The 26,400-nt window shown below is 52.1% G+C and overlaps 1 protein-coding gene across 1 annotated transcript in view; it reads left to right on the top strand.

Annotated features, from left to right (window-relative positions):
- The first annotated feature begins 8,533 nt into the window (after window positions 1–8,533).
- ZC3H3 (zinc finger CCCH-type containing 3) overlaps window positions 8,534–26,400 on the top strand; it is a 129,951-nt gene continuing 112,084 nt past the window's right edge. The window contains exons 1-3 of the mRNA XM_040078847.1: window positions 8,534–8,629; window positions 10,651–11,944; window positions 13,472–13,650. Of these exons, the coding sequence (XP_039934781.1) occupies window positions 8,584–8,629; window positions 10,651–11,944; window positions 13,472–13,650 (1,519 nt within the window). The 5' untranslated portion in view covers window positions 8,534–8,583. The remainder of the gene's footprint in view (window positions 8,630–10,650; window positions 11,945–13,471; window positions 13,651–26,400) is intronic.

The raw sequence follows: 26,400 nt of genomic DNA on the forward strand, positions 1-26,400 counted from the left end.
GATTGGGGTGGGGAGGGGAGGGGGTTCCCACCGCCAGCCCGCCCCACGGCCGCCCCCTTTTTCTATTTTTTTTTTCTTTTTTGTTTTTTCTTTTTTTTTTTTTCTTTCCCCTTTCCCCGCTGCTCCTTAATTTCGGGCTGATGAAATGGACGCCCGGAGGAAACTGCAATCACACATGGCCGGAAAGAGATCAGAAAGGAATTTAAAAAAAAAAAAAAAAAAAGAGAGAGAGAGAGAGAGGGGAAAAAAAAAAAAAGGCAAGCAGGATCTTGGAGAAAGGAAAATGCGAGCCGGGGTGGAGGTGGGGGGGGTGGGGGGGAGGTTGGAAAAGATGGCTGAGGGTGACATCTAGAGGAATTCCAGATGGGAATCGCATTCGGGGGTGTGTGGGGGATATCCCAGCGGCTGGGGGGGGCACCCTGGGATGGGGCTGCCTGAGTGGAATTTTTTTTTTTTTTTTTTAAATTTTTTGTTTCGTTGGTTGGTTTTTTGGGGGGGTTATTTTGGGGGAAAAAAGGGGTTAAAGGAAAGCAGCTGCCGTGGGTTTAGTTCCTGGTTGATCCCGCTGTGACGCTGAGCCGGGAATGAAGCTCCAGGAGGGACTGGGATTGGAATCACTTCTGTCATGAGTTTTGTCCAGCCTCAACTCCGTATGGGAAGTGGCTGGGAAGTGCAGTGTGGGGAAGGAACATGAGGAGAGAGGGGGAAGGCAGCAGGGCACAGGGATTGGTGTCACAGCACCCATTTTGTCCCTTTGATGGATTCTGGGTGGGAAAAGACCCGCCGGTGCCCTGGGAATTGTGCAGGGATTTGGGGGAGGCAGAGGAGCAGGCGGGACCAGGGGCACACAGGGTGGGCAGGGGATTGCTTCCTGGCTCCATGCTTTGGGAATTTGGACCAGGAGGGGATTTTTTGGAGCTGGGCTCTCCTGGGAATATTTGGGGTCCTAGTGATGGATGCTACAGGAGTGTCAGTGATGCATGCTCAAGAACCTGGGGATCCCAGTGATGGATCCAGAGATCCATGTCCCAGGCTCATCCCACAGCGTGGGCAACAGGAGAAGAGGGAATTCTGCCCCTCTGCCCCGCTCAGGTGAGACCCCACCTGCGGAGCTGCCTCCAGCTCTGGGATCCAAAGGCAGGCGGATCTGGGGCTGCTGGAGCAAATCCAGAGGAGGCCATGGAGATGATCCAAGGGATGGAGCCCCTCTGCTTTGAAGCCAGGCTGGGACAGCTGGGAATGTCCATCCTGGAGAAGGCTCCAGGGAGAGCTCAGACCCTTTTCAGTGCCTAAAGGGGCTCCAGGAGAGCTGGAGAAGGACTCTGGACAAGGGATGGAGGGACAGGACACAGGGAATGGCTTCCCACTGCCTGAGGGCAGGGATAGATGGGATATTGGAAAAAAACTCTTCCCTGTGAGGGTGGTGAGGAGCAGGAATGGAATTTCCAGAGAAGCTGTGGCTGCCCCTGTCCCTGGAAATGTCCAAGGCCAGGTTGGACAGGGCTTGGAGCAACCTGGGATAGTAGAAGATGGAAGATGTCCCTGCCTGTGGGACAGGGGGGTGGAACTGGATGCCGTTCAAAAATCCCTTCCAATCCAAATTGTTTTGTGATTCCGTGACTGCAGTAGGGCTGGATGGCCACGGAGCAGGTTTGCACCAGTGGCTCAGTGAGGATTGGGATATTTAGGATTTTACCCCCATGAGGTTTGGAGTTGCAGAGAGAGAGAGAGATCGATCTCCATCTTTCCAGTGACTGCCTGCAACTCTCCGCTTTCCCAAAGAATTTGGGCACATACAGGGTGGAAAGGAGATCGTGAAGGGAATTTTATTTTCCTTCCTTTATCCATGAATTAACTTCTGTTTCCCCCTCCTCCTCTGGAGCAGAATGAGCTTTTGTTCAGGGGCAATAAGCTGCAGAGATAGTGGCTGCTTGTGTTTATGTTTTCCATTTCCAGGCAAATCCCGTTTCAGAGCTCCCTGAACGCCGGGCTGGGAACTGAACATCCCGACCAGAGCGAGCTGCGGTGGATGGAGGATCAGAATAGAAGATTGTTTTTCCACAGGGGACTGAGCAGCCGGGGTTTGGCTTCTGATGTCCATCCAAAACACGTGGGTGGAGAAGGAATGCTCTGTTTTCAGTCAGCAGTGGAATCACTGGTTTAATTTTGGCCTCTCCAGAGCAAAGCTCGAAGGAAAGGAGTTCCCAGAGCAAAGCACCCTACAGAGGCTGGAAGGGGCAGAGCAGCTGGAGTCTCCATGTGGCCCCCAGGAGTTGTGGTGCGCCCCCAAACTGGTGCTGCTGAGCATCCAAAATTCGTGGATTCTCAAAATTCTTCTCAAAAACCTGGATGTGGCTCATCTGTGCAGGTCAGGGGAAGCACTGGGACATCATGGAGCTGTCGGGAGGATGAGGAGAAGCCGTGGATGTGCCAAGCTCCATCAAAAGGTGCCCCAGCGATACACAGGGAGCTCCAGTGGGTGAAATGGCAGGAAAAATTGTTCCCAGGAGGAATCAAGCAAGTTGAATTCCCTCAGCGACTTTTGGATGTGCATGGACCTCTGTTTTCCGGAGTGGTGCCGCCCACAGAATTCCAGAGATTCAGCTGGGAGAGGGGGGTCAAAAAAAACCCCAGGAAGGTCCCAAAAATTCACCTCCTTCTTCCTGAACATCCTTCCCTCTCATCCAGGGCTTGCAAAGGAGCATCTGATGCTGCCTTTCCCTCAGCTTTTCCAGCAAAAGCCATGGCTCAGATTGTCAGGAACAGTTTTTTTCCCCTCTCTTTAGTGCTGTTTCCTGAAATCAAAAGGATTTGAAAATGTTTTTTGCAAGGAACTCCGGAGGGACAGGTCCTGCAAGGTGGGAATTTTGCAACATCAGCTGGTGGTGTGGCTGCATTAAATTGGGATAAAAGCAGATCCCTGGATGGCTCCTGGAAGAGCTCTACTGGACAACGCTGAACATCCAAACCATATTCCCAGCCCAAATATTTACAATTGGAGGTGTATGGATTTCTTTCTCAACCTTTCCAAGAAGGGAAAAGTCCAAGGCCCAAGTGGTTGGGGAGCAAAGTCCTCTCCCCTTCACAGCTGAAGTTGGATCAATACGGATGTTTTCACGTTAACAAATATTTTTGGGAGTTCTGCCAGGGTTTCCTGGCAGATTGATTCTACCCCTTGGAACTGGCAAAGGAAAAGCCATGTTTCCATTGCCAGGATATGGTGGAGACGCGTCAGAATCGTGGAATGGTTTGGGTTGGAAGGGATCTTCAAATTCATCCAGCCATGGGCAGGGACACCTCACACGATCTCAGGGTTTTCTGAGTCCCGTCCAACCTGGCCTTGGACACTTCCAGGGATCCAGGGGCAGCCACAGCTCCTCTGGGAATTCCATCCCTGCCCCTCACCACTCTCACAGGGAAGAATTCCTTCCCAACATCCCATCTATCCCTGCCCTCTGGCAGTGGGAATCCATTCCCTGTGTCCTGTGCCTCCATCCCTTGTCCCAAGTCCCTCTCCAGCTCTCCTGGAGCCCCTTCAGGCATTGGAATGAGCTCTGAGCTCTCCCTGTATCCTTCTTTTCTCCAGGCTGGACATTCCCAGCTCTCCCAGCCTGGCTCCAGACCAGAGGAGCTCCAGCCCTTGGATCATCTCCATGGCCTCCTCTGGATTTGCTCCAGCAGCTCCAGGTCCTTCTGCTGTTGGGGACCCCAGAGCTGGGTCCTGTGGGGTCCCTGTGGTCACCTCCCCGCTCAGTAAAGGATTTTTCCGTGGGATGTCACAGCCCCCACGATCCCATTCCCACACAGCAGAGGATTTAGGGCATTTTTGGATTAATTGTTTCGTAGCTGAGGTTTTGGATCCACGGTGGATCCATGGATGCCTCCATGGAATTGCGAAATGAACCATCTTGAAATCAGTGGGTGAACGCAGAGGAGAAAGAAGAGGATTTGCCCTCTGTCCCCACTTGGAATACCTTGGAAAACAATTCCTGCTGGGAAAGACAGTGATGTGGAAGCACAGAGATCATCCCTCTGGTTTCTCCCTTTCCCAAACACTTGGATTCAGCTCGGTGTGTCGCTCCTGCCCTGGCAGCACCACCAGAGGCAAGAAACATCCCCAAAAACCAGACACCACAACAGAAAACCAGCATCCCCTTGATAAATGACAGCAGCTTTTCCGTTAGGATCCTGCAGCCGTTTCTTTTCATGTTCCTGGCATTTTCCTCTTTGTTTTCCAGGAGACATCTCCTTCCCTTGAGCCTTGCTCTGGAGTCTTGCTGTTATCAGCAAAAAAATTGTGAGTTGAGAGTTTGTTTGCCTTGGGAAGCTTTTTTTTTTTTTTTTTTTTTTTTTTTTTTTTTTTTTTTTTTTTTTTTTTTTTTCCCATTTGAGTTAAAATAGGAAAAACTTTTTTGGAGAAGAAGCAAATTTCTTCAGTGGTAAATAATTGCTGAGTTCCTCTTGGAGCTGGGGCTGTGGATTTCTGTAGGAATCGGAGGAAGGGTTTTTAGTAGGGCCTGGAGTGACAGGATGAGGGATGATGGATTTAAACAAAAAGGGGAGAGGTTTAGACTGAAGATAAAAAAGAAATTGTTCACTGTGAGGATGGTGAGATGCTGGATCGGGCTGCTCCGGGAAGTTGTGGATGCCCCATCCATGGAAATGTTGAGAAGAAGAAGAGGGAGAAGGAGAAAGAGACAAAGAAAAGGAGGAGGGAAAGGAGGATGGGGAAGGAAAAGATGAGAAGGAGAAATAAAAAGGAGGAGAAGGAGAAGGAGAAGGAGAAGGAGAAGGAGAAGGAGAAGGAGAAGGAGAAGGAGAAGGAGAAGGAGAAGGAGAAGGAGAAGGAGAAGGAGAAGGAGAAGGAGAAGGGGAAGGGGAAGGGGAAGGGGAAGGGGAAGGAGGAGGAGGAGGAAGAGGAAGAGGAAGAAGAAAAGGAAAAGGAAAAGGAAAAGGAAAAGGAAAAGGAAAAGGAAAAGGAAAAGGAAAAGGAAAAGGAAAAGGAAAAGGAAAAGTTCTGCAGCCGGATCACATCCCACGAGTCCATGCCATGAATGGCGCCGACACAGGAGGGAATGGGTCACTCACCTCCAGACTCTTTTCTTCCCAATCCTTCAGGAAGAGGATGCAGGGAACAACCACTGACCTTGAGGCTACATAGGTGATGCTTCAAACCTTCACTCTCTTGATTTTCCACTTCTTCCTGGATTCTCTCCAAATTTTTTTTTTTTTTTTTTTTTTCACTTTAATTAAGGCATCCCCCTGAATTCTTGACACAATGATCCAAGTGAGACTCGCAGGTGCTGGGAGACAATTCCAGAGAATCTGTGGCTGCCTCATCCCTGGAATTGTTCCAGGCCAGGTTGGAAAGGGCTTGGAGCAACCTGGGATAGTGGAAAGTGTCCCTGCCAAGGTTGGGGGGGCGAGATTCCATGACTTTGAAGGTCCCTTCCAATCCAAACCATTCCATGATTCCCACACGTGCTGTTCCTGCAAATGGGTCCCTGACAGTTCTGGGCACTTCAGGATCCAGGGATCCTCTGGCACACTTGTCACTGGATCTGCACTGGGATAACGTTTTAGGACATGGAAAGGATTTATTTTTGGGCTGAATGAGACAATTTAATTCCTCTTCCATGCATTCCCTTCCCTGGGATGTTTACTCACACCCAAAACCCTGCACTTGTGTATTTTTCTTTTTTTTTTTTTTTTTTTTTTTTTTAATTAAATTTGAATTCAAAAGTATCATAGAAACGTACTGCTGTGATTTAAAAGTGCCATGAATTCTTTTTGGATATGTCGCTTGTGACAGGAATGGGCTGGAAAGCCAGGGGAAAAAAAAAAAAAAAAAAAAAAAAAGGTTTATTTTAATATTTTAAAATCCTGGTCTCTCCTTTGCCCTCTGCACAAATCCCAGGGGAGATTTCTGCCAGCTGCTTGTCCCAAGGCAGGATGCCCCTCTGTATTCCCTGGAGAAAATCCAGTTCATGTTTTAAATGCTGCTTCCCCCCCCCTCTGGATACCCCCATCCCAAAGTTCTCCCAATGGAAAACATCCAAGGATGACCCCGAGTGGCCCAAGGTCCTCCAAACTTTGCATTTTCTCCTTACAGGTTTTGGTGTAAATTGGTACAACAGCTTCGAGTTCGCCTTTTCCCGAGGGTGGATTTTGTGGGAGTGGTGGATCCACGGCTTCCCTGGGTTAAAAATGAGCCTTTCCTCCACGTGTGCTGAATTAATTTCAATTCAGAGCAGCTCGTTCCGAGCTCATTTATGCAAAGTGCTCGACTCCCTGTGCCAGCACAAGGGAGGGGAAGGAGCAGCTGGGAGTGGAGGAGGAATTTTTTTTTTTTTTTTTTTTGGCACAAGTGCCAATTCCTGTCAGTTTAAAGCCATTATGAAACTCTGGGTGGGATTTGGGATCGATTGAAGCTGATCTGAGGCCTCCCAAAGGGAGGAGATCTGTCATTCCTGCCCGCCTGGTTCCCAGCCTGTTCCCATGTGTGCGAGACTTGGGAAAAAAGAGAGGGTTTGGGGTTGGTTTTTATCAGTTTTAGGGTCAGACTCCCTAAATTATTTGCATTTTGAAGCCTTTTCTCCAAAAATAGTTTACCCCAACAAGCTGGTTCTTCACATATTCCGCCTTAACATGCCACAAAACACCGTAAATAATTTACTGACTCTCCTTTTCCAGGCAGGGAAATCGTGGGCTCGTCCCAGGGATGTGATTTGATCAGAGCTGGGACGGGCAGAACTCCCTGGCTGCATCGGGAAGTGAGATATCCCAAGGGACAGCATCTGCTTTAAGGGATTTGAGGTTGATAATGGGTTCCTTTTCCAAAGGTTCCATCCTGGTCTCGTGTTGTTCCAGCTCCTTGGCTTTGCCTTTTGTTCCCTGAATAATTTTGGGCCGGAGTTTTATCTCCTTTGAAGACTTGGGGCTTTGCTGCTCTTTGTTGATGGGGTTTAATCCCTCAGGGAAGAACGAAATTACTTGGAAAACAAGCTCCTTATGGATTTTCCTCACTTCCACGAGTAAATCTGAAGCTTTGGGACTGGTTTTCCTGCGAAAGGTTTTAGAAACGACAGCCAACGTGTGGGAAATAAGGAATCACGAGGCTGATGGGTGGAATTAACGCTTCCTTGCTGGAGATTGTCCTTTGGATCACCAGGAAAATCTCCCCCTCATGCCTGGCTGTGGGAAGACACTGGTGATGGGAGAGGGGACAGGGGATGGGGACAGGGACAGGGGATGGGGACAGCTGGACCAGGTTCACCTCGATACAGGAGATCCCAGAATCCTGAAGTGGTTTTCGTTAGAAGAAACCTTGAAGATCATCCCATTCCAATCCCAGCCATGGGCAGGAACAGCTTCCACCGTCCCAGGCTGCTCCAAACTCTGTCCAACCTGGCCCTGAACACTTTCAGGGATGGGGCAGCCACAGCTTCTCTGGGAATTCCATTCCACAGCCTCACCACCCTCACAGGGAAGAATTTTTTCCATCTAACCCTGTCATTTTGCAGCCATTTCCTGTGTCCTGTCCTTCCATCCCTTGTCCCAAGTCCCTCTTCAGCTCTCCTCGAGCCCCTTTAGAGCTCAGAAGGAGCTTCAGAGCTGGAAGGTGCTCTGAGATCTCCCTGGAGATTTCTCTTTTCCAGGCTGGACATTCCCAGCTCTTCCAGCCTGGCTCCAAGATTTCCAGTTTCCAAGTGGATAAACTGTGTTGTACATTGCAGCCTTAGTGAGCCTCGGGAGCTGCAGATGTGGAGACAGGAGGGAAGAGGAAATTTGGGATAAAATATCACCCAACCCCCAACCCAAGGGAACATGGAACCAATGGACCAGGGAGGGGTGGAGAAACAGCCAAGGCCAGGAGAAGGGAAAAACAGCTCCTGCTTTTCTGTGCAGAAATGTCAATAATTCCAATATTTTGGCTCAGTTTGTAGATCAGGCTCTTGCACACTGTGTGGAAGAACTTTTTTGGGACAGCAGCCACAGGGGAAATGCTGAAGCCATCTGATCACTGGGAGATGGGGACAGCTGGACCAACCAGGCTGGGATGGGGACAGGAGAAATGGGAACAACTGGGCCAGGCTGGGGTGGGGACAGGAGATGGCTGGATGAGGTTGTGGAAGGAACAGAGGCTAGGGACAAGGGCTGGGGACAGAGAAGAGCCACAGTGGCCCAGGCTAAGGACAGGGGCTAGGGACAGCTGGTCCAGACTAAGATGGGAACAGGGGACAGGGACTGGTGACAGTTGGAAGGAACAGGATCTGGTGACAGTTGGACCAGGCTGAGATGGGGACAGGGGCTGGTGACAGTTGGACCAGGCTGAGATGGGAACAGGGGACAAGCCGGGCTATCCCAGGCCGGGGACAGAAGCCGCGGACAGCCAAGCCGGGCTGGGTTAGGCCCAATCCTAGGCCCGGCTCCGGGCTCAGTTTAGGCCGCGCTGTCCCGGCCCCGTTGCCCGGCAACAGCCAAGGGCGTCACGTGACCGTTCGGGGGCGATCATGTGGGTCCGTTGGCGGCGCCGACTGATGACGTCACAGCGGCGCGGGGCCGTGCGGGAGCGCTGCGGGAATGGAGGAACGGGAGCGGCTGTGCCGGGAGATCCGAGCGCTCCAGGGTGCGGGAATCTGGGGGATCTGGGAATGGGAGCGGCTGTGTCGGGAGATCCGAGCGCTCCAGGGTGCGGGAATCGGGGGGATCCGGGAATGGGAGCGGCTGTGCCGGGAGATCCGAGCGCTCCAGGGTGCGGGAATCTGGGGGATCTGGGAATGGGAGCGGCTGTGTCGGGAGATCCGAGCGCTCCAGGGTGCGGGAATCGGGGGGATCCGGGAGTGGGAGCGGCTGTGCCGGGAGATCCGAGCACTCCAGGGTGCGGGAATCGGGGGGATCTGAGGGATCCGGGAATGGGAGCGGCTGTGCCGGGAGATCCGAGCGCTCCAGGGTGCGGGAATCGGGGGGATCCGGGAATGGGAGCGGCTGTGCCGGGAGATCCGAGCGCTCCAGGGTGCGGGAATCGGGGGGATCCGGGAATGGGAGCGGCTGTGCCGAGGGATCCGAGCTCTCCAGGATGTGAAGGGATCGGCGGGGACACCGGGGAAAAAAGGGAGGGTGGGACAAGGAAAAGAGGCTGAGGGTCGGGAAACAGAGAGCGGCTGCTACGAGGGGAACTGGGAGGAATGTGAGAGGACCTGGAGGAGGGATGAGGGGAAATCTGAGCATCTTGAGGGGCGGTGCGGTGTTTTGAGGGAATTTTGGGAATCTGTGGTGGGGCAGTGACAGGTTGTGTCTGGACCTGGGGGAGTTGGTGCAGGAGGGATGAGCTGTGGAAGGGATGTTGGATTTTAGGGAGGGACTGGGGAGGAGTGTGAGTGGGATGGGGATGGAGGAGTTCCCAGAGTGCTGGGAGAAGGAAGGAAAGGGGAGAAGAGAGGACTCTGGAGTTCTGGGAGAAGAGGGAAGTGATCCAGGGAGTGCTGGGAAAAGGTGGAAAGGGAAAAGACCCAGGAAAACCCTGGACCGAGGCAGGGAGGGAACAGAGCCCATGGAGCGCTGGGGAATTTTGGGGTCCCCACACCAGGGAATTCCCACAGTGCTGCTCTCAGCAGGATCTGGGACTCTCCTGGCTTTTGGGCTTTTCCCTGTCCCACAGCCCCAGGCTGGAAGCACAGAGGTGGGATGTGTATCCGTGTGCCTTTCCCAATCTCTGGAAAGCACAAGAACTTATTTTAGCACCAAATCCTTCTATTTTCATCCTTCAAAGTAAATTTTCCTCGTTAGTGAGGCCACAACCTCCGCCCAGGACTTGGGATTTGCCTCTCCAGGAGCTCCTGGGTGGGGGAATGATGAGAGGGGAGGAAAACAGTGCCTGCTTTTCCATGAGGAATGTGCTGATGTGGCTCTCTGGCAGCTCCGTGACCCCGGTGAAGGAAAAAACTCTGCCTGAAATACCGGGCTCCAAATTCCTTTGGGAATCACTCATGGGAAAGGTTTTTTTAAACACCAGGGCAGGACAAGGGCAGAAATTCCCGAATTAACAGGGATGTTGGTGGATCAAAAAACACCGGGGTGAGGTGGCGGCTTCCAGAGGGACACAAAGCCTTGGAGAGTTCTTGCTGCTTGGAAGGGAAGCAAGGAAGGGGATTTGGGAAGGGTGTGGAGCAGCAGGAGCAGCTGAGGGGCTCATCTTGGAGAGAAGGAGGCTCAGGGGGAACCTTCTGGATCCCTAAAATTTCCTGACAGGAGGGTGGAGTCAGGCAGTTCAGGATCTGCCAGGACGTAGGGAATGGCTTCCCACTGCCAGAGGGCTGGGATAGATGGGAGATTAGGAAGGAATTCTCCCCTTTGAGGGTGGTGAGGGGGCTGGAATGGAATTCCCAGAGAAGCTGTGGCTGCCCCTGGATGCCTGGAAGTGTCCAAGACCAAATTGGACGGGGCTTGGAGCAACCTTCCAGGAATTCAGGGACGTGGCAGGGGAGTGGAACCAGATGTTCTTGAAGGTGCCTTCCCACCCAAAACGTTCCTGGATGCTGCGATTCCATGACTTTTCCTTCCACCCTGGCCCGCCCTAAGCCCGGCTCCCGCGGCGCTCTCAGATTCCCACGGGATCAGGGGGTTAATGCTCTGTCTCCCCTTCCAAAGGTCTCATCAACAGCCACAGGAACATGCACGGCAACGTCCCGCGCCCGGCGCCTTCGGCTCCTCCGAGGTGGAACAATCCCGGCTACGCCAGGAGAGGAGCCTTTTCCGCCAGGTACCCCCAGCAGGCTCCCAGGAATTTCCACCCATGCCAGACTCACACCTGGAGGAAAAAATACTCCCTGGACAACCGGCTGCTGGGCTCGGGCTACGACCTTGGAAGCGCTTCCCAGGGTTTTGGGAGCCATGGGGACAGCCGGCCTCCCGAGCCGCCGGAATCGTCGCCGGAGAGACACGTGGACCTCACCACGGACGGGAACATCGTTGTGGATATCCAGGTGCCACAAAGGGCCGGCCAGGAAAATGCGGGTCCTTACAGCGTGTTTTCCAGGCGGGAAGCGGCGGCTGCTCCTTCGGGGGATGGGAATAGCCAGAAATCTCTTCTCCAGAAGGAAGAGAGGAGACCTTCCCTATCCATTTCCTTCAGTTCCACGTCCAGGACCGTGTGCCTGCCTGGAAGCGGAGCCGGGAGCTCCTTTTCCGCCTCCGGAAGCAGCAGTGAAAGTGCCGTGGCGCTGAAATCCGAGCCACAAATGCCTTTGGAATTGCCAGGTCAGGAGCCGGCCCAGCACTCGGCACGGATCAAGGCAGAGCCCCCCTCTCCAGGCCAGCCGAGCGGTGAGGAAGTCCAGGATGCTTCCCTACATCCCAAACTCTTCGGGAATGCCGAGACACTCTCTCGACCTGCTCAGGCTGGGCTGACTCCGGTGAAGAGCAGATTTCCCGTGATTCCCAAAGCTCCCGCTCCCCAAAAAGCTGCCTCAGCACCCGTCTCCGGCAAATCTCAGAAATTCAGGAAAAACAACTACACCTGGGTGGCAAACTCTGGGAAAAACTCTCGGGTCGTGAAGAGGTGGGCGAGCCCTCGGGCTGAAAATTCCAAGAAGGGAATTGCAGGAGCGGACAGAGGTGCCAAAATCTCCCCCAAGGCGGATTTGGGAGCGAAGGCAAAGAAACTGGGATTGCAATCCAAGCTGGGGGTTTCTCCCAGTAAATATAAGTGGAAAGCCTCCAGCTTGCAGACCTTGCCTTCCACTTCCAAGTCGGCATTCCAATGGAGGTCCGAGGACCAGAAGAAGCCTCCGGCCCCAAATATCCCTCGAAGCGCCGCTGTCCCGCCGGCCCCGAGCGCGGCGTCCGTCGTTCCCGGTGGGATGAAATCCTTTGGAGAGGCTGCACTGTCCAGTTACAAAGTGAAGAGTCGGACAAAGATCATCAAGAGGAAAGGGAGCGTGGGGTGAGTTGTTGGTTTGGGTTTTGGGGCCGTGGATTTCACGTCAGGCTGTGGCTGCAGGAGAGATTCCGGTGAGGGCTGTTGCGTGCTGGTGGATTTATGGAATCGTGGGATGGTTTGGGTGGGAAGGCCTTAAAAATCACGGAATTCCACACCCCTGCTATGGACAGGGACACTTTGCACCATCCCAGGCTGCTCCAAGCCCTGTCCAACCTGGCCTTGGACACTTCCAGGGATGAGGCAGCCACAGCTTCTCTGGGAATTCCATTCCATGGCCTCCCCACCCTCACAGGGAAGAATTCCCTCACAAAATCCCATACATCCCTGCTCTCTGGCAGTGGGAAGCCATTCCCTGTGTCCTGTCCCTCCATCCCTTTTCCCAAGTTTTTCTCCCTTTTTCTCCAGCTCTCCTGGAGTCTCTTTAGGCTCTGGAAGAGGCTCTGAGGTCTCCCTGGCTCCTTCTTTTCTCCAGGCTGAACATTCCCAGCTTTCCCAGCCCGGCTCCAGGCAGAGGGCCTCTATCCCTTGAAGCATCTCTGTGGCCTCCTCTGGATTTGCTTGAGCAGTTCCATGTCTTCCTGATGTTTCCCAGATCCCTTCAGTGCTTCCCAGCAGGTTTCCATCCATGCCTTGCCCTCCTGCTTTGCCTGGAAAACTTATCAATGAGTGGGAAAATCACTCTGGAGCAGCCCGGAGAAGCTGGGAATGTTTGGGATTTTTTTGGCAGTTCAGGGAGACCTCCCACACCTTGGTAAATTCCAGCAGAACCAGGGAAGGGATCATCCTCCCGTGCTGGGCACTGCTGAAGCTCCTCAAATCCTGGTGGGAAGATATTGAGGGTCTGGAGCACATCCAGAGTTGTGAAAGGAGCTGGGGAAGGGTCTGGAGCACCCGGAGCAGCTGAGGGAGCTGGGAGAGCTCAGCCTGGAGAAAGGGAGGCTCAGGGGGGAGCTTCTGGCTCCCTGAATTCCCTGACAGCTGGGTGAAGCCAGGAGGGATCGGGATCTCTCAGGGAACAAGGGATAGAGCGTGAGGAAACAGCCTCAGACCGTTCCAGGGAAGGTTTAGTTCGGATATTGGGAAAATCCCTTCCTGTAAAAGATGGTCAGGTATGGGGAATTCCCATCCCTGGAGGGATTTATGATCCCTGTGGATGTGGAATTTGGGGACATGGTCAGCAGTGGCCTTGGCACTGCTGGGAAATGCTTGGACTTGATGATCTCAGCGGTCTTTTCCAACCTAAACCATTCCACGATTCCGTGATTCAATCCCTCACATCTGTTGAGCAGAAGGCAGTGAGTAAGTTTGGCTGTCAAATACCTCATTCTCTGTCTGCTCCTTGCCAGGAATTCCTGACTTTTACCCCGTTTCCTTGGAATTTTCTGTTCAGAGCCTCTTCCTTCAGAGCTTCTCCTTTCCCCCCACCAGAGGAGAATCCCGGTGGGATTTGACCCCTCTTGGAGAAGGACACCAGGAGCATTTTGGTCACTTCCCCGCTCCCTCCTAACTGTGTGACATTCCTTTTCCCAGCTCCCCCACGGATAAGAAGAACATTTCCCCCACCACGGCTCTGAAGAGCCGCTTCCACCTCCGGAGGAGGAATTCCGTGCGGGGAAAACCTTCGGTGACGGCGAAGCGCTCCTCACCCCGGGGCATGGTGCAGATCTCCAAGCACCGGCTCTGCCGGATGCAGGTGGCCGCCAAGGAAGGTAGGAAGGGGAATTCCAAGGGCTTGCCGGCTCAGGGGAGTGGTTCCAAGGGTTCTTGGATTTGGGAATGTGGTGGTGAATCCTCCTGGAGGTGTTGTTGGTCCTGGAGCAAACACTGAGGAGTTTGACTCCATATCCATGTTTGGCAGTGCCGCAAAAAAACCCCGTTTCCTGCTTTTCCTGGGGTTTTCCTGGATTTTCAGGAAGGTTTTGCAAGAAGGAAGAGGTTGGCAGAGGCCGGAATACGCAAATCTCTCGCCTACATCCCAGCACTGTGTCCAGTTTTAAATCTAATTTGCTTAAAACACCGGTAATTAGTGGAATACTGGATCCATCCTGTTTGAAAACAGGGAATTTGCATCCATGTCCTGCAGCCTTGGAGCAGAACTCAGAGCTCAGAGTGGCCCCTCCAAGAGCCTGGAATGCTGTTGGAATGTTGATCGCTCCAAGTCTGGTTCTTCTGTTCCCTGGGGATATTTTTGTGGATAAAGGGCTTCCCCCATCTGTGATTCAGTTGTTTCAGATGGATATGAGGCACATTTTCCCTGTGGCCCCACAAAATTCCCTCTGGGAATTGGATCAGACGTAGCTGGGATTTGTCTCCAGTTATATTTTGGGATTATTTAGTTTTCAGACAGCTCTGTTGAGATGTTGAATTTTCCTGGATAAGGGATTTTGGACAAGGGGCTGGAGTGCTAGGACAAGGGGGAATGGCTTCCCACTGCCAGAGGGCAGGGTTAGGTGGGAAATTGAGAAGGAATTCTTCCCTGGGAGAGTGGGGAGGGCCTGGAATGGAATTCCCAGAGAAGTTGTGGCTGTCCCTGCATCCCTGGAAGTGACCATGGCCAGGCTGGACAGGGCTTGGAGCAACCTGGGATAGTGAAAGGTGTCTTTGCCCATGGCAGGGGTGTGGAATTCCATGATCTTTGAGTTCTTCCAACCCAAATCATTCCATGAAAAGACAGAAAGCTGTGGAGACACGGAACAATTTGGGATTGCTACAGCATTTTAACCTCGAGGGGGAATTGAGGCAGTGATGATTCCAGGGATATCAGCTTGTTTGGAGTCCCAGTTCCTTGATGGATGGGAATGTTCCCATCCTGAAATCTAGATTTTACCTGGCTAGGAATGAGCAAATAAAGCAGGAATGTGGTTTTGCTCCAGACTTTGGGAAGTTGGCAAATAAAGAAGGTGGGAGAATGGAAGAAAGCAAAGGGAGTGGGTCTGGGAGTGACCTTGGGATAGTAGGGAGTTCATTCCCCCCTCCAAAAGTGGATTCAATTATCCAGCCTTTCCTGGCAGGTGCTTCTCCGTGTGGCACCTTCTCCTTTGCAGAGAAATTCAGAAAGAGCCCGGATTGCCTTGAAATTCCCTCAGCGAATTTTGGATTCTCTCCCTTTGATTAAAATTGACTTTCTGGATTTGAATCCTTTTGCGCTTCCAAGATTTTTCTTGGAGAGCTTCAGTCCCAGGCAGAGGATTTGCAGCTTCATGTGTTGGAATATTCTTAAACCCTGGGTTTTAAAAGATGTGGGATTATTCCAGGGCTGTTCATCTGTGTGCTCCAGGACTCCTGTGTTTTGTGGGTTTTTTTCCCCCAGGTTTAGTAGGAAAAGATTTTTAGGTGATGGATGGGGCAGGGATATTCCCAAATGTGGGAGATCCTGGATGCTCAGGGATTGGGACAATTCCCATGTTCCCCTTTGTTCCCTCTAAATGCTTAGTTATGGATGTGGTGCCAAGTGTCTTCTGCTTCCACAGGGAATAAGTGAAATCTTGTGGATTCAATTCCTGGCTCCCAGGTCATCCAAGAGGTTTTGGGGAGTTTGTTTTGGTTACTTTTGGGGCAAAGTGTGGATATGAATCCCAGCGAAATATTGTGAATATTAATCACCACAAAGCGGGAATTTCCAGCCTTTTCCATTTCTCCTTGGACGGGTGTGAGGGAAGTGAATGGGGTTCCTGGGATTCCCTGGGAGCAGAGTGGGGCAGGAATGGAGCAGGGAGCTGGATCCATTTCTGGGATCACGCTGGAGGGAAAGACAGAGGGGAGGAATGTTCCCAACTTCCTGCACGGCAGTGTGGCTGGAAAAGCTGGATCAGCCCCTTCCGTCCCCACGGATGTGGGGCCTGCGGTGACGCAGCCGGGCTGGATTCCTGTTTGTCCCGTTCCACGGGATTTTGGGATCTGTGGCACAGCTCTGTGGGCCGTACAAAGACACTGCTCCTGCTTTTCCCAAGTCCTGCTCTGTCTCCTGACTTTCCAGTTCCTGCCTCGGACCCAAATGGATCTGTTTGCTCTCATCCATAGGGAAGCTCTTCCAGCCATTGCCGAGTTTTGAGTTGGGATCGGTGTTTCCCAGAGCTCTGTCCAGAGGCACTTCCCTCTGTGGGAATTGCTTTTATTTAGGGATCAGGGGGCCAATGGAAAGCGGCAGATTGGTAGGAATTTTCTTGGGATTATTTGGGCCGTTCCCCGAGAGATCCACCTGCAGCTGTTATCGATTAATTCCAGTGGAACGTTTAATGACGGCTCAGATATTGGAGTGTGTCCCAAATGGAAGTTTTTCCAGTGGGATGGTGCAGCAGGGAGGAAGTTCCTGGTCAGGCTGCTTCCCTCACCTCTGGGATCCTCAGGGATGTGATGGAAGAGGGATAAAAGGCGGTGGTTGTTTCTGTCCTTATCCAGGGAAAAGCTGGGGAACCAACAAGGATCGTCAGGGTCTCGGGTTCCACTGTGTTCGATAAAACCATGGAATGATTTGGGTGGGAAGGGACCTTGGAGATCATGGAATTCCAGCCCTCTGCCATGGGCACTTGCCACTATCCCCGGTTCCTCCAAGCCCTGTCCAGGCTGGCCTTGGACGTTTCCAGGGATCCAGGGTCAGCCACAGCTTCTCTGGGAATTCCATTCCTGCCCCTTCCCGGTCTCACAGGGAGGAATTCCTTCCCAAATCACATCCATCCCTGCCCTCTGGCAGTGGGAAGCCATTCCCTGTGTCCTGTCACTCCATCACTTGTCCCAGGTCCCTCTCCAGCTCTCCTGGAGCCCCTTCAGGCACTGGAAGGGCTCTGAGCTCTCCCTGGATCCTTCCTTTTTCCAGGCTGGACATTCCCAGCTCTCCTAGCCAGTCCAAATGCCAAATGAGCTTTTTTTTGTCCACATCCTGTCCCATCACCTTGGGAATCCTCAATCCTCTTTCTTCAAACTGAGGATGGAACATTCCCAAAAGTTCAGGGATGGCATCTTTTTCTCACCGGTTTTGAGGGGAAACACCAACTTCGAGTGAGGTTTGACGGATCCAGGCGTGATAACAGTGGGATTTTCCTGCTTTTCCTATCCCAAAAGTCCTGTGCCAGAGGATATGGGAATCCCACGCTTTTCCAACAGCTTTTTCCTGCCTTTATCTGGGATTTCTTGCAGCGTGAGGTTTATTCCCAACCTGTTTTTTGATGAGGGATGAGCAAGTTCCGGTTGTTGGGAACTTTCCTCGCCATCCCTTGGCTTGTCCTGCTTGGGCATCCCAGCTGTCATTTCTCGTTCCTGAGACTTTTTTCCGTGGAAAAAAACTAGGAACAAGTGCTTCAAAGGAAGATCTATTGATTTTTTTCCCCCTAATTCATTTTAACGTCGGAGGTGTGGCAGATGTACGGACGAGGAGAATGTGAGCGATGGCTGCGCGGTACGTGTGGGAAAAATCGGGATTTTTGCAGGAGAATCGGGGGCTTTTCCGGGAGAATCTGGGATTTTGGGAAACACGCACAGCCCTGCAGAGGGCACTCGCGCCTCTCCCATCTCCTCAGTCCACCTTTTTCTGGTTATTGATGGCCTAATTTCGTCTTTATGTGAAAGAAAGCAGATCTGGAGTAATTTGCAGCAATAACCTGCTAATGCCGGGCCAGTATCAAAATTCCCATGTTCATTCCCGGTGGCAGATAAAACACTAATATATAATTATCCTTGCAAATTGGATTGTTTTAAATAACCAAAAGGCTACGGCCGGGGAGAAAAACCATCCCATTTCCCTGGAGTTCCTATTGCGGGGTAATTGCTGCGTTCAATCAATTTCCTTGGCATTAGAAATTCCATCACAATCAACATTAAGCTTTATTCATTGTGATGGCAAAGAGCCGGATCATTTCTCCTCTTTTCCTTAACTGGCAAAATTAATCAGGGAAAAGATTTTAAACATTTACCCGTGCGAAAGAGGTCAGCTCTGCCACTATATTGCTCAGCAGATAAGGGGGCTAATAAAAAGAAAATTGAATTACTAATGATCGCCAGGAACAGAGTATATAAAACCTGGCAATCGCCCGGCGCAGGGAAAAAAAAAAAAAGGGAATCAATTTTCTCCGGACAAGGTGCGCTCGTTTTTTATTTTGGCTCATATTATCAGCAATTTAATTGGAGAGAGCATAAACAGGAGGAAACAGTTAGGGAATAATGAGGCTGGAGGTGTAAAATCCTGCAGGATAGATGCTGGACACAATTTATTTGGCACAACAGATAATCACTTTAATTGAATCCAAAAGTGCAGCGTTCAGCAAGCGCCGGCTCTGCGCCTCGCCCGGGGGGATCGTGGAATATTACAGAGAGGCTCCTCCGTGTCTTTTTCCCCCCTCCGTAATGTCCCCTTCCAGGCAGGACTGCTCCGGGATTGCTTCGGCACGGTCACAGCTGGCTGGAAGCAGGAGACGGAGAGAGCAGGAGGGAGATTCTCCAGGGGCTTTTCCTTGTTTATGTTGGGTTCGTTCCGTAAATAATCCGCTGCTCGCCGGGGTTGGATGGTTCCGTGTGAGAGTGGTCGTGTCCTGCTCGAGGTGGGATTGGGATCGTGGGATTGGGTGGGGAGGGATCTCGAGGATCAACTTAATTTTGCTGTGTCCCGAGTTCAGAGCCTGGCTCCCTTTTCCTGCTGCGACCTCCAGGTCTGGATATGGAAGGAAGTTCTAAGGAGCTCCTTTTGGATTTTTTCCTGAGAGAGGTGGGTTCCAGATTCATCCTGGAATTTAAATCCCAGGATGGTTTGGGTGGGAAGGGACCTTGAGGATCATCCAATTCCACCCCCATGCCATGGGCAGGAACACCTTCCAGTATCCCAGGTTGCTCCAAGCCCTGTCCAACCTGGCCTTGGACACTTCCAGGAATCCAGAGGCAGCCACAGCTTCTCTGGGAATTCCATTCCAGGGCCTCCCCACCCTCCCAGGGAAGAATTCCTTCCCAATATCCAACTAAACCTTCCCTCCTTCAGCTCAAGTAGGTGGGGAATTGTTGCAATTCCCCGTCTCTGGCTGTGCAACTCCAGGGCCAGAGGAGGAGTAATTTCGGAGCAAATCCTTGTGGGATCCTCTACATCCAACCTGGTTTCGTGATGCTTCCCTTGGAAATATTCCTTCCCTGCTTTATCTTCCCCTTTCTCCTGCTCCAAACTGAGATAAGCCAGTGGTTTGTGTTATCAGCTCCCTGCTTTTCCCGTGTTGCCACCCCAGCGTTGAAACCGCCAAACTGAAGGAATCCCGATTTGTTTTCCCGTCTTCCTAAAGAGAGATTCCGTAGGATTCAGGGAATCCGCTCCACTCTGCATCTGCAGAAGCTTCTCCAGCCCTTTTCTTCCAGAATCGCCCTCCAGAAAAAAATTCCCTAAACTCTCATTTCCTCTCCTCCCCGCTCCACAGGATGTGAGGCGAGAGGCTCTGGATGGGCAAGGAGCGTTTGCTTGGAAAAACGCTGGAGGCAAAAGTGGCAGGAGCCGCTTTGCATTACTCGGGCGAGTAAAGGGGGTGTAAATGGTGAGGAGCGAGTTATGAGTGGCATCCGAATGCTCAGCTGCTGATAATTTTATTGACGCCGAGTGTTCGGATCCCTCTGGCAGCTCTGAAAATCCCAGCCCTGGATTTTGCACCCTCTCCTGTTTTTTTTTTAATGTTTCCAGCGGGATTAATTCCTGGCGGGACAGCAGTTGAGGGAATTTTGGAGGTGGTTTTTTCCCCTCGTTTTGTGTTTTACTTTGTATTTATTTTATTTTCCTTCTGAGCTGCGTGGGGTTTTGCTGCTCTTCGAGGTGACGCCTCCGATCGCGTTACGGCCGCGTTAAGCTCTTGATCCCTTCCCTCAGGGAAGCCCTTGGATCACACACAGAACCTCTCGGAGTTCATCCCATCTCTTTCTTCTCTCCATCATCGCTCCCATTTTCCCGTGTTTCTTCCAGCCGATCCAAGCCCTTCCAAGGTCTCCGCTCTCTGTCGTTCCTCTGTCCCACCTAAGTTTTGACCTTGCCCGGAAATCATTCCATTGCCAGCCCTCCCTTCCCTCTGGCTTGTCCTTGGGAGCCAGGGGTGGAGCGTGGCTGGCGAGGTGGCTCCTCACTCCTTCAGGAATTGGGAAAAGTTCACATTCTTGGCTCCGTGCCGGCCCCGGTTACGTCAGCGGCCGTAAGTAACGGTTTTGGGTTTCCGCCTTGACTTGGCATTTCCAGGTGACTCGTCCCGAGATGCAAGAGGAGCTGCGGGCGTGGAGCCAGGATTGGGAATTCTCTTTGCAGAGCCCCTCTTTTAAAAATAACAGCCTGCCGGGAGCGAGGGGATGGGCCTTGCTCAAGGAATTGTTCCCGTGTAGACTTTGGATTTGGGATCGGGGAAATCGGCGGCTGCGGCAGAGGGAACGCCGAGAGGGAAGTGGGGATCCTGAAGGTGACGATTCCCGTGTGTCTCTTTCCCTGCAGAATTCGAGCTGCACGCTCAATTTGTCGTGGGAGCTGCATCCCTGGAAGTATTCCAGGTCAGGTTGAATGGGACGTGGAGCAGCCTGGTCCAGTGGAATGTGTCCCGTGGCAAGGGGGTGGAAGGAGATGACCTTGAAGGTCCCTTCCCACCCAAACCATTCCATGTTTTAGTGAAAGTCACCTCCCAATCCCTATTTTGGGTCATTTTACCTCAATATTTTTACCTCAGTCCCTGTTTTAGAGGCTCTCCTCTGCAGCTCCAGCTCTGTTGGATTGGGAAATTCCATTGGTAGCCGGCAGCTCTTTGGGGAATAGTCTATTTATACACTAATAGGAAAAACACTTGGCTTTGTGTATGGATGAGCTCCTTCCATTGGCTCTGACCCTTGATATTTCCAGGTCTGTGGGGGGCTTTGTGTAAGACTCCAAACCTTTCAGGGAAGGCATGGTGCGGAGCTAAAATAGACAGGGAAAAAAAGAAACCATAGGGAAAAAAAAAAAAGGGAAACAGAGCAGTAGGTCCTGAACTCCTCGTTTGGCCTCCTGGGGTTTGCCTGGCCTTTAATATTTCCAGGAAGGGAGCATCCACAAATTCCCTGGGCAGCCAGGACCTCACCACCCTCATTGGGAAAAATTTCTACCCAATATCCCATCTGAAGCTACTCTCAGTCTGAAGCACATCCCACTTATCCTGTCACTCCATGCTCTTGGAAGCAGATCTTTATCTTGGAAATAGATATTTGTTTTTCCGTGGAATGCTTTGGCTTGGAAGGGACCATTAGGAGTCTCCTAACCCAACCAAAAATGAAGCTTTTAAACCGGTTTTGGACCCACTGCTTGGATTTGGGTGGAATTTCAGTGCTGATCCCTCTTACCCCTCTGCTTGTTGTCCCTTGGGCTCCTAAATAAAAATAAGGAAAATAAAAGTGGGTGTTTAAGGCACTTTAAAAAAAACCCAAACCCCTCAACCTGAAAAGTGACAATGAGTCCCTTTTCCCTGTTTTTTTTCCTCCCTTCCTTTTGCTATTTCCTCCCACTTAATAAACTGTCTGCTGGTATTCCCAGCACGGTCACAGTTGGAATTACTGATGCCGGCGTGGATGATCGGGGTATCCTCCACTGCTCTGTCAGGATTCCCAAAATCCCGCCCTGGCAGATGCTCAATTCCCCGGAAAACCCGTGTAGGTTTCTCTGTTCTGCTTTCCGCTTCCAGCTCTTTCCCAAATCCCGGTTTACACCCCTATTTTTTTTTTTTTTTTAATTTTCTCATGGAAATCTTCCCATTTGATTTTTCCCCGTAACGACTCGGAAGCGTCTCGTAGGGAAATTCCTCTCCCTGGCCGCTGAGCCGAGTTAAGCCGTTCATTCCAGGACTTGCTGGATCTCTCAGTGTGCTCTACAAAGCGCTGAAAGTGAACAAAACCCCTTGGAATACGGAACAGATGCCAGAGCGCACCTGGAATAAGGGATTTGCGGACTCGGCAGCATCTCCCGAGTCCTACAAAACTCTGCTGTTCCAGCAGCTTTGCCGGAGTTTCTGCTTCAGCCTGAGGGATGGGGAAATGCCTCGACTCCGCTTGTCAACGGGAATTTTGCTGTCACCCCTCAGGAAATTTGAGTTCAGGGAATGTTTCCTCCTCCCCCACGCTGCTGGATAATCCCCGAGCGTGCGGATTTCGGGGGGCCGTTTCTATTTTGGATTGTTTGGAGCGGTGTCAGGCGGGGATTTGTTGTGGATGTGTGGATGGGATCGGCCCTTAAGCTGCCCTCGGGGGCTCTCCATTGGAAAAGGGCACGGGAATTCTTGGAGGTTTAGTGTGGGCTGTGAACTCCGGGGTTGGTTGCGATGGGAAACTCCGTGTTGTTCCTCACGGCACCGGCAAATGTCCCGGGACGTCTTGTCCTTGGATGGGGCAGAGAGAGCCCAGGGAAGGGGGAGTGGGGGGGATGTGCCATCAAACTTTGGGTGTTTTTTTTCCATGGAATCACAGAATGGTTTGGGAAGGATCTTAAATATCATCCAGTTCCGATCCCCTGCCATGGGCAGGGACGACTTCCACCGTCCCAGGTTGCTCCAAGCCCTGTCCAGTGTGGCCTTGGACAATTCCTGGAATCCAGGGGCAGCCACAGCTCCTCTGGGAATTCTGTCCCAGCCCCTCACCACCCTCCCAGGGAGGAATTGCTTCCCAGTATCCCATCTATCCCTGCCCTCTGGCAGTGAGAAGCTATTCCCTGTGTCCTGTCCCCCCATCCCTTGTCCCAAGTCCCTCTCCAGCTCTCCTGGAGCCCCTTCAGACACTGGAAGGAGCTCTGAGGTCTCCCTGGATCCTTCTCCAGGCTGGACATTCCCAGCTGTCCCAGCCTGGCTCCAGAGCAGAGGGGCTCCATCCCTTGGAGCATCTCCATGGCCTCCTCTCCATGCTCCAGCATCTCCACATCCTCCTGATGTTGGGTCTCGGAGCTGGATGCAGAATTCCAGGTGGGGTCTCACCTGAGTGGGGCTGAGGGGCAGAATTCCCCTTTTCCTGCTGCCCACGCTGTGGGATGAGCCCAGGACATGGGGGATTTCTGGGATGTGAGCCCACATCCAGTTTGGATCCAGGATGGGGGCACATCCCCATCCAGGATGGGGGCACATCCAGTTTTTCATCCACCAACACCCCCAAGTCCTTCTCCTCGGGGGCTGCTCCCAATCCATTCTTTATCCAGCTTTGGGGTGGGGAAGATGCTCGAATCCCGGGGCTCAGGTGGATCAGAGTCAAAAGCTCTTTTTGGGATTAAAAAAAAAAAGCAGGGAATTCTTTCCTTTTAAAGAGGAGCCCAACCTGCCACCTAAATAGTGTTCTCTCCTGGCTGGGTCGAGGTGTTTGCAGTGATTGGTGACCTTAATTTAGCAGCGGTGACATCCAAGCGCTTTCCCTGTTATCAGGAATCCGGGAGTGGAGCCCTCCCTTATCGGGAAGCAAATCAAAAGGGAATTTGATGGGGGGGGTGAAACGAGTCCATCAGAGATCCCGCTCTGTTTTTAAAATAAGATTTACTCTGCTCTCTCCGCATTAACCGTGGCGTTTTACGGTGCTCCCCTCTCCGTGAGCTTCCGTGATCCATCATTTCCCGGCTCGCCTGCCGGAGTGGCTGTTAGATTTTACTACAGCAAACACTGTAAAAGGGCATTAGAGCAGTTAAATCTGGAGTCTTGCTTCCATAAGGAGAAAAGAAAATGCTGAATTAGGCACCAGAAAAGGCAACCACAGCGATACTTTAATCTTGCATAAATTATCAGAAGAGTCAGAGGCGAGCGATTTTATGTATTGTTGGAGCTCTGCTAATTAATTATTCCGGAGTAATTGATGTTTAGAAGCACCAAAGTTGGGTCCTTTCCTGGCTTAATGGACTTCCAATATGGCAGCTGGATTTTTATTTCTTTCTTAATTTTAACCCTCCCTTCCGCGGGGTTAATGAAGTCGCTTTCCTAAATATGAAGAGTCTAAACAATAATTTATCAAGGAAATAGCTCCACGAATTCTGGGGCTAAGTCAGTGGTTGTTCCGGAGACGTTCCTGACATCCAGGGAGAGTTGAGTCCCCAGTGGGAATATCTGAAGGATGAAATGCCCTAAAGACATGGATGTGGATAAGCTGAAGAAGGTTAGATGGGATATTGGGAAGGAATCCTTCCCTTGGAGGGTGGTGAGGAATTGGAATGGAATTCCCAGAGAAGCTGTGGATGCCCCTGGATCCCTGGAAATGTCCAAGGCCTGGTTGGACAGGGCTTGGAGCAACCTGGGATGGTGGAAGGGAATCTCTGCCCATGGCACGGGGGTGGAACTGGATGGACTTCAAGGTCCTTTCCAGCCCAAACCATGATTCCCTTTGATAGGAAAAGATTGCCTTCCTTGGATTGCTGGAATTGGACAGACCTTCTCATCAATTTCTTCATCTCTTTCTGGAGAGTTTGGATTCGTTGTTTCTGCAGGGTTTCGGATCCCGGTAAACCCAGAGCCCTGGAATGGGGCTTGGGAATCACAGAATTCCATCTGGCACTGACCCTCTTTGTGGCACTGGTGGGGCCGCGCTGGTAACCAGGGGCTGCTTTGGGCCATCCCAGTTCAAGAAGGGTACAAAGAGATGATTCCAGTGGATTTTGGGATTACCTTGGGAATGTGACAAGGGATGGAGTGACAGGACACAGGAAATGGCTTCCCATTGGCCAGAGGGTGGGGTTAGATGGGATATTGGGAAGGAATTCTGTCCTATGAGGGTGGTGAGGGGCTGGAATGGAATTCCCAGAGAAGCTGTGGCTGCCTTATCCCTGGAAATGCCCAAGGCCAAGTTGGATGGGAATTTGAGCAACCTGGAATAGTGGAAGGTGTCCTTGATCTTTAAGGTCCTTTCCAACCCAAACCATTCCATGATTTCATGATCACGAGCCCACCGGGATCCTGCCCCTTCCTGCTGCCTCTGGCCGTGGAGGAATCAGCAATAAAATCCACCCGGGCAGATTGGACTTGGCACTTTCATTCCAGAGCTTGGGAATCCTCCGCTTGGCTGGATTTTGGAGCACGTCCATCCCCTCCCGTTTTTTGGGATCGGGGAGGATGGGACCTACAAAGGACAGGCGAGGACGGGTCACGAACCGAGCAAACGCTTGTGGAGCGATCCGAGGGGGTTTAGGGAAAACCAGGACGTACGAAATGCTGGTAAAACGATCCCTGCTCCTGAGCAATTCCAGCCCCCGGAGCGGAGGGATGCCCAGCCCCAGCGACTCTCCCACTGTCACCACTCTCCTTGTGGGGCCAGGCAGGGCGTGGGCGGCAGAAATTCCATGGCCCGGACACAACGTGGGGAGAGCAGCTTTGTGGAAGAGCGTTCCTGAACTTGATATCCTTGTTTATCTCTTCCCAGGCCCTGCCTGGCCCCTCGAGATAAACAGGTGCCGGTGCTTGGAGATTCCCGACTGCCGGGGTGATTCCAAAAGGAGGTTGTGTTTGCGTGTGGGGAGTTATTCCTGCCTCCCTTCGGGGCTGGAGCATCCCTGTGGCAAATGGGATGGGTGTGGACACAGCCCCGGGACCTGGAGTTGCTCCAGCCTGGCCTTGGACGCTTCCAGGGATGGGGCAGCCGCAGCTTCTCTGGGAATCCTGTGTCAGGGCCTCACCACCCTCCTAGGGAAGGATTTCTTCCCAATAGATGGGAATCTAATGCTGCTCTCTGGCAGTGGGAAGCCATTCCCGGTGTCCTGGCATTCTATCCTTTATCCAAAAAAAAAAAAGTCCCTCTCCAGCTCTCTTGGAGCCCCTTTAGGCACTGGAAGGGGCTCCAAGGTCTCCCCAGAGTCTTCCCTTTTCTCCCAGCCTGTCTCCAGCTCCTGGAGACATCCATCCTTGGCTTTGTTTGCTTCCCTCGCTTTCTGGACTCATCCAAGGCATTCCAGCCCCTTGGACTCAGCAATAACTTAAACCCCAGGATCCCGTGCCTGGATTTTTTTTCCTTTATTTCCCTTTTCCCCTGCTCTCTCCCTGCCTAGTGGGATCCCTGCTCCTTCTCCCTGCTCCGGCCCGGCTCTCACGTGCCTTGGCTTAGCACAGGGAATCCTCAGCTCCTTTCCTGGGTGCTCCCAGCGCTGCTGTCATTCCCTGAGGGAACACTGTGCCCCGCTCCAGGGCTGTTTAGTGTCTCGACTTAGAGACATTCATGGAACATCCTTAATTCCCACTCAGATGCTGTGGGAACAGCATCGAGCCCAGCCATAGAATGTGGTGAAGAATTCCAGAAACCTCTGCTGCAGCTGCTGCCAGGCTGGATATCTCCAGCCTGGAATTCTCCTGGGCTTTTTAATGGAAGCAGGAGCTTGTCTCGTGTCATGGGCTCTGAAGTGAAGCTGGGATCAGTTCTGGAATTCTGGGATCAGTTCTGGCCCCTCGTAACATCGAGGGTTTGGAGCATACCCAGGGAAGGGAACGGAGCTGGAGAAGGGTCTGGAGCAAGCAGGAGCATCTGAGGGAGCTGGGGGAGGCTCAGCCTGGAGA

Source organism: Hirundo rustica, chromosome 1 (genome assembly GCF_015227805.2).
Source record: "Hirundo rustica isolate bHirRus1 chromosome 1, bHirRus1.pri.v3, whole genome shotgun sequence".
NCBI lineage: Eukaryota > Metazoa > Chordata > Aves > Passeriformes > Hirundinidae > Hirundo > Hirundo rustica.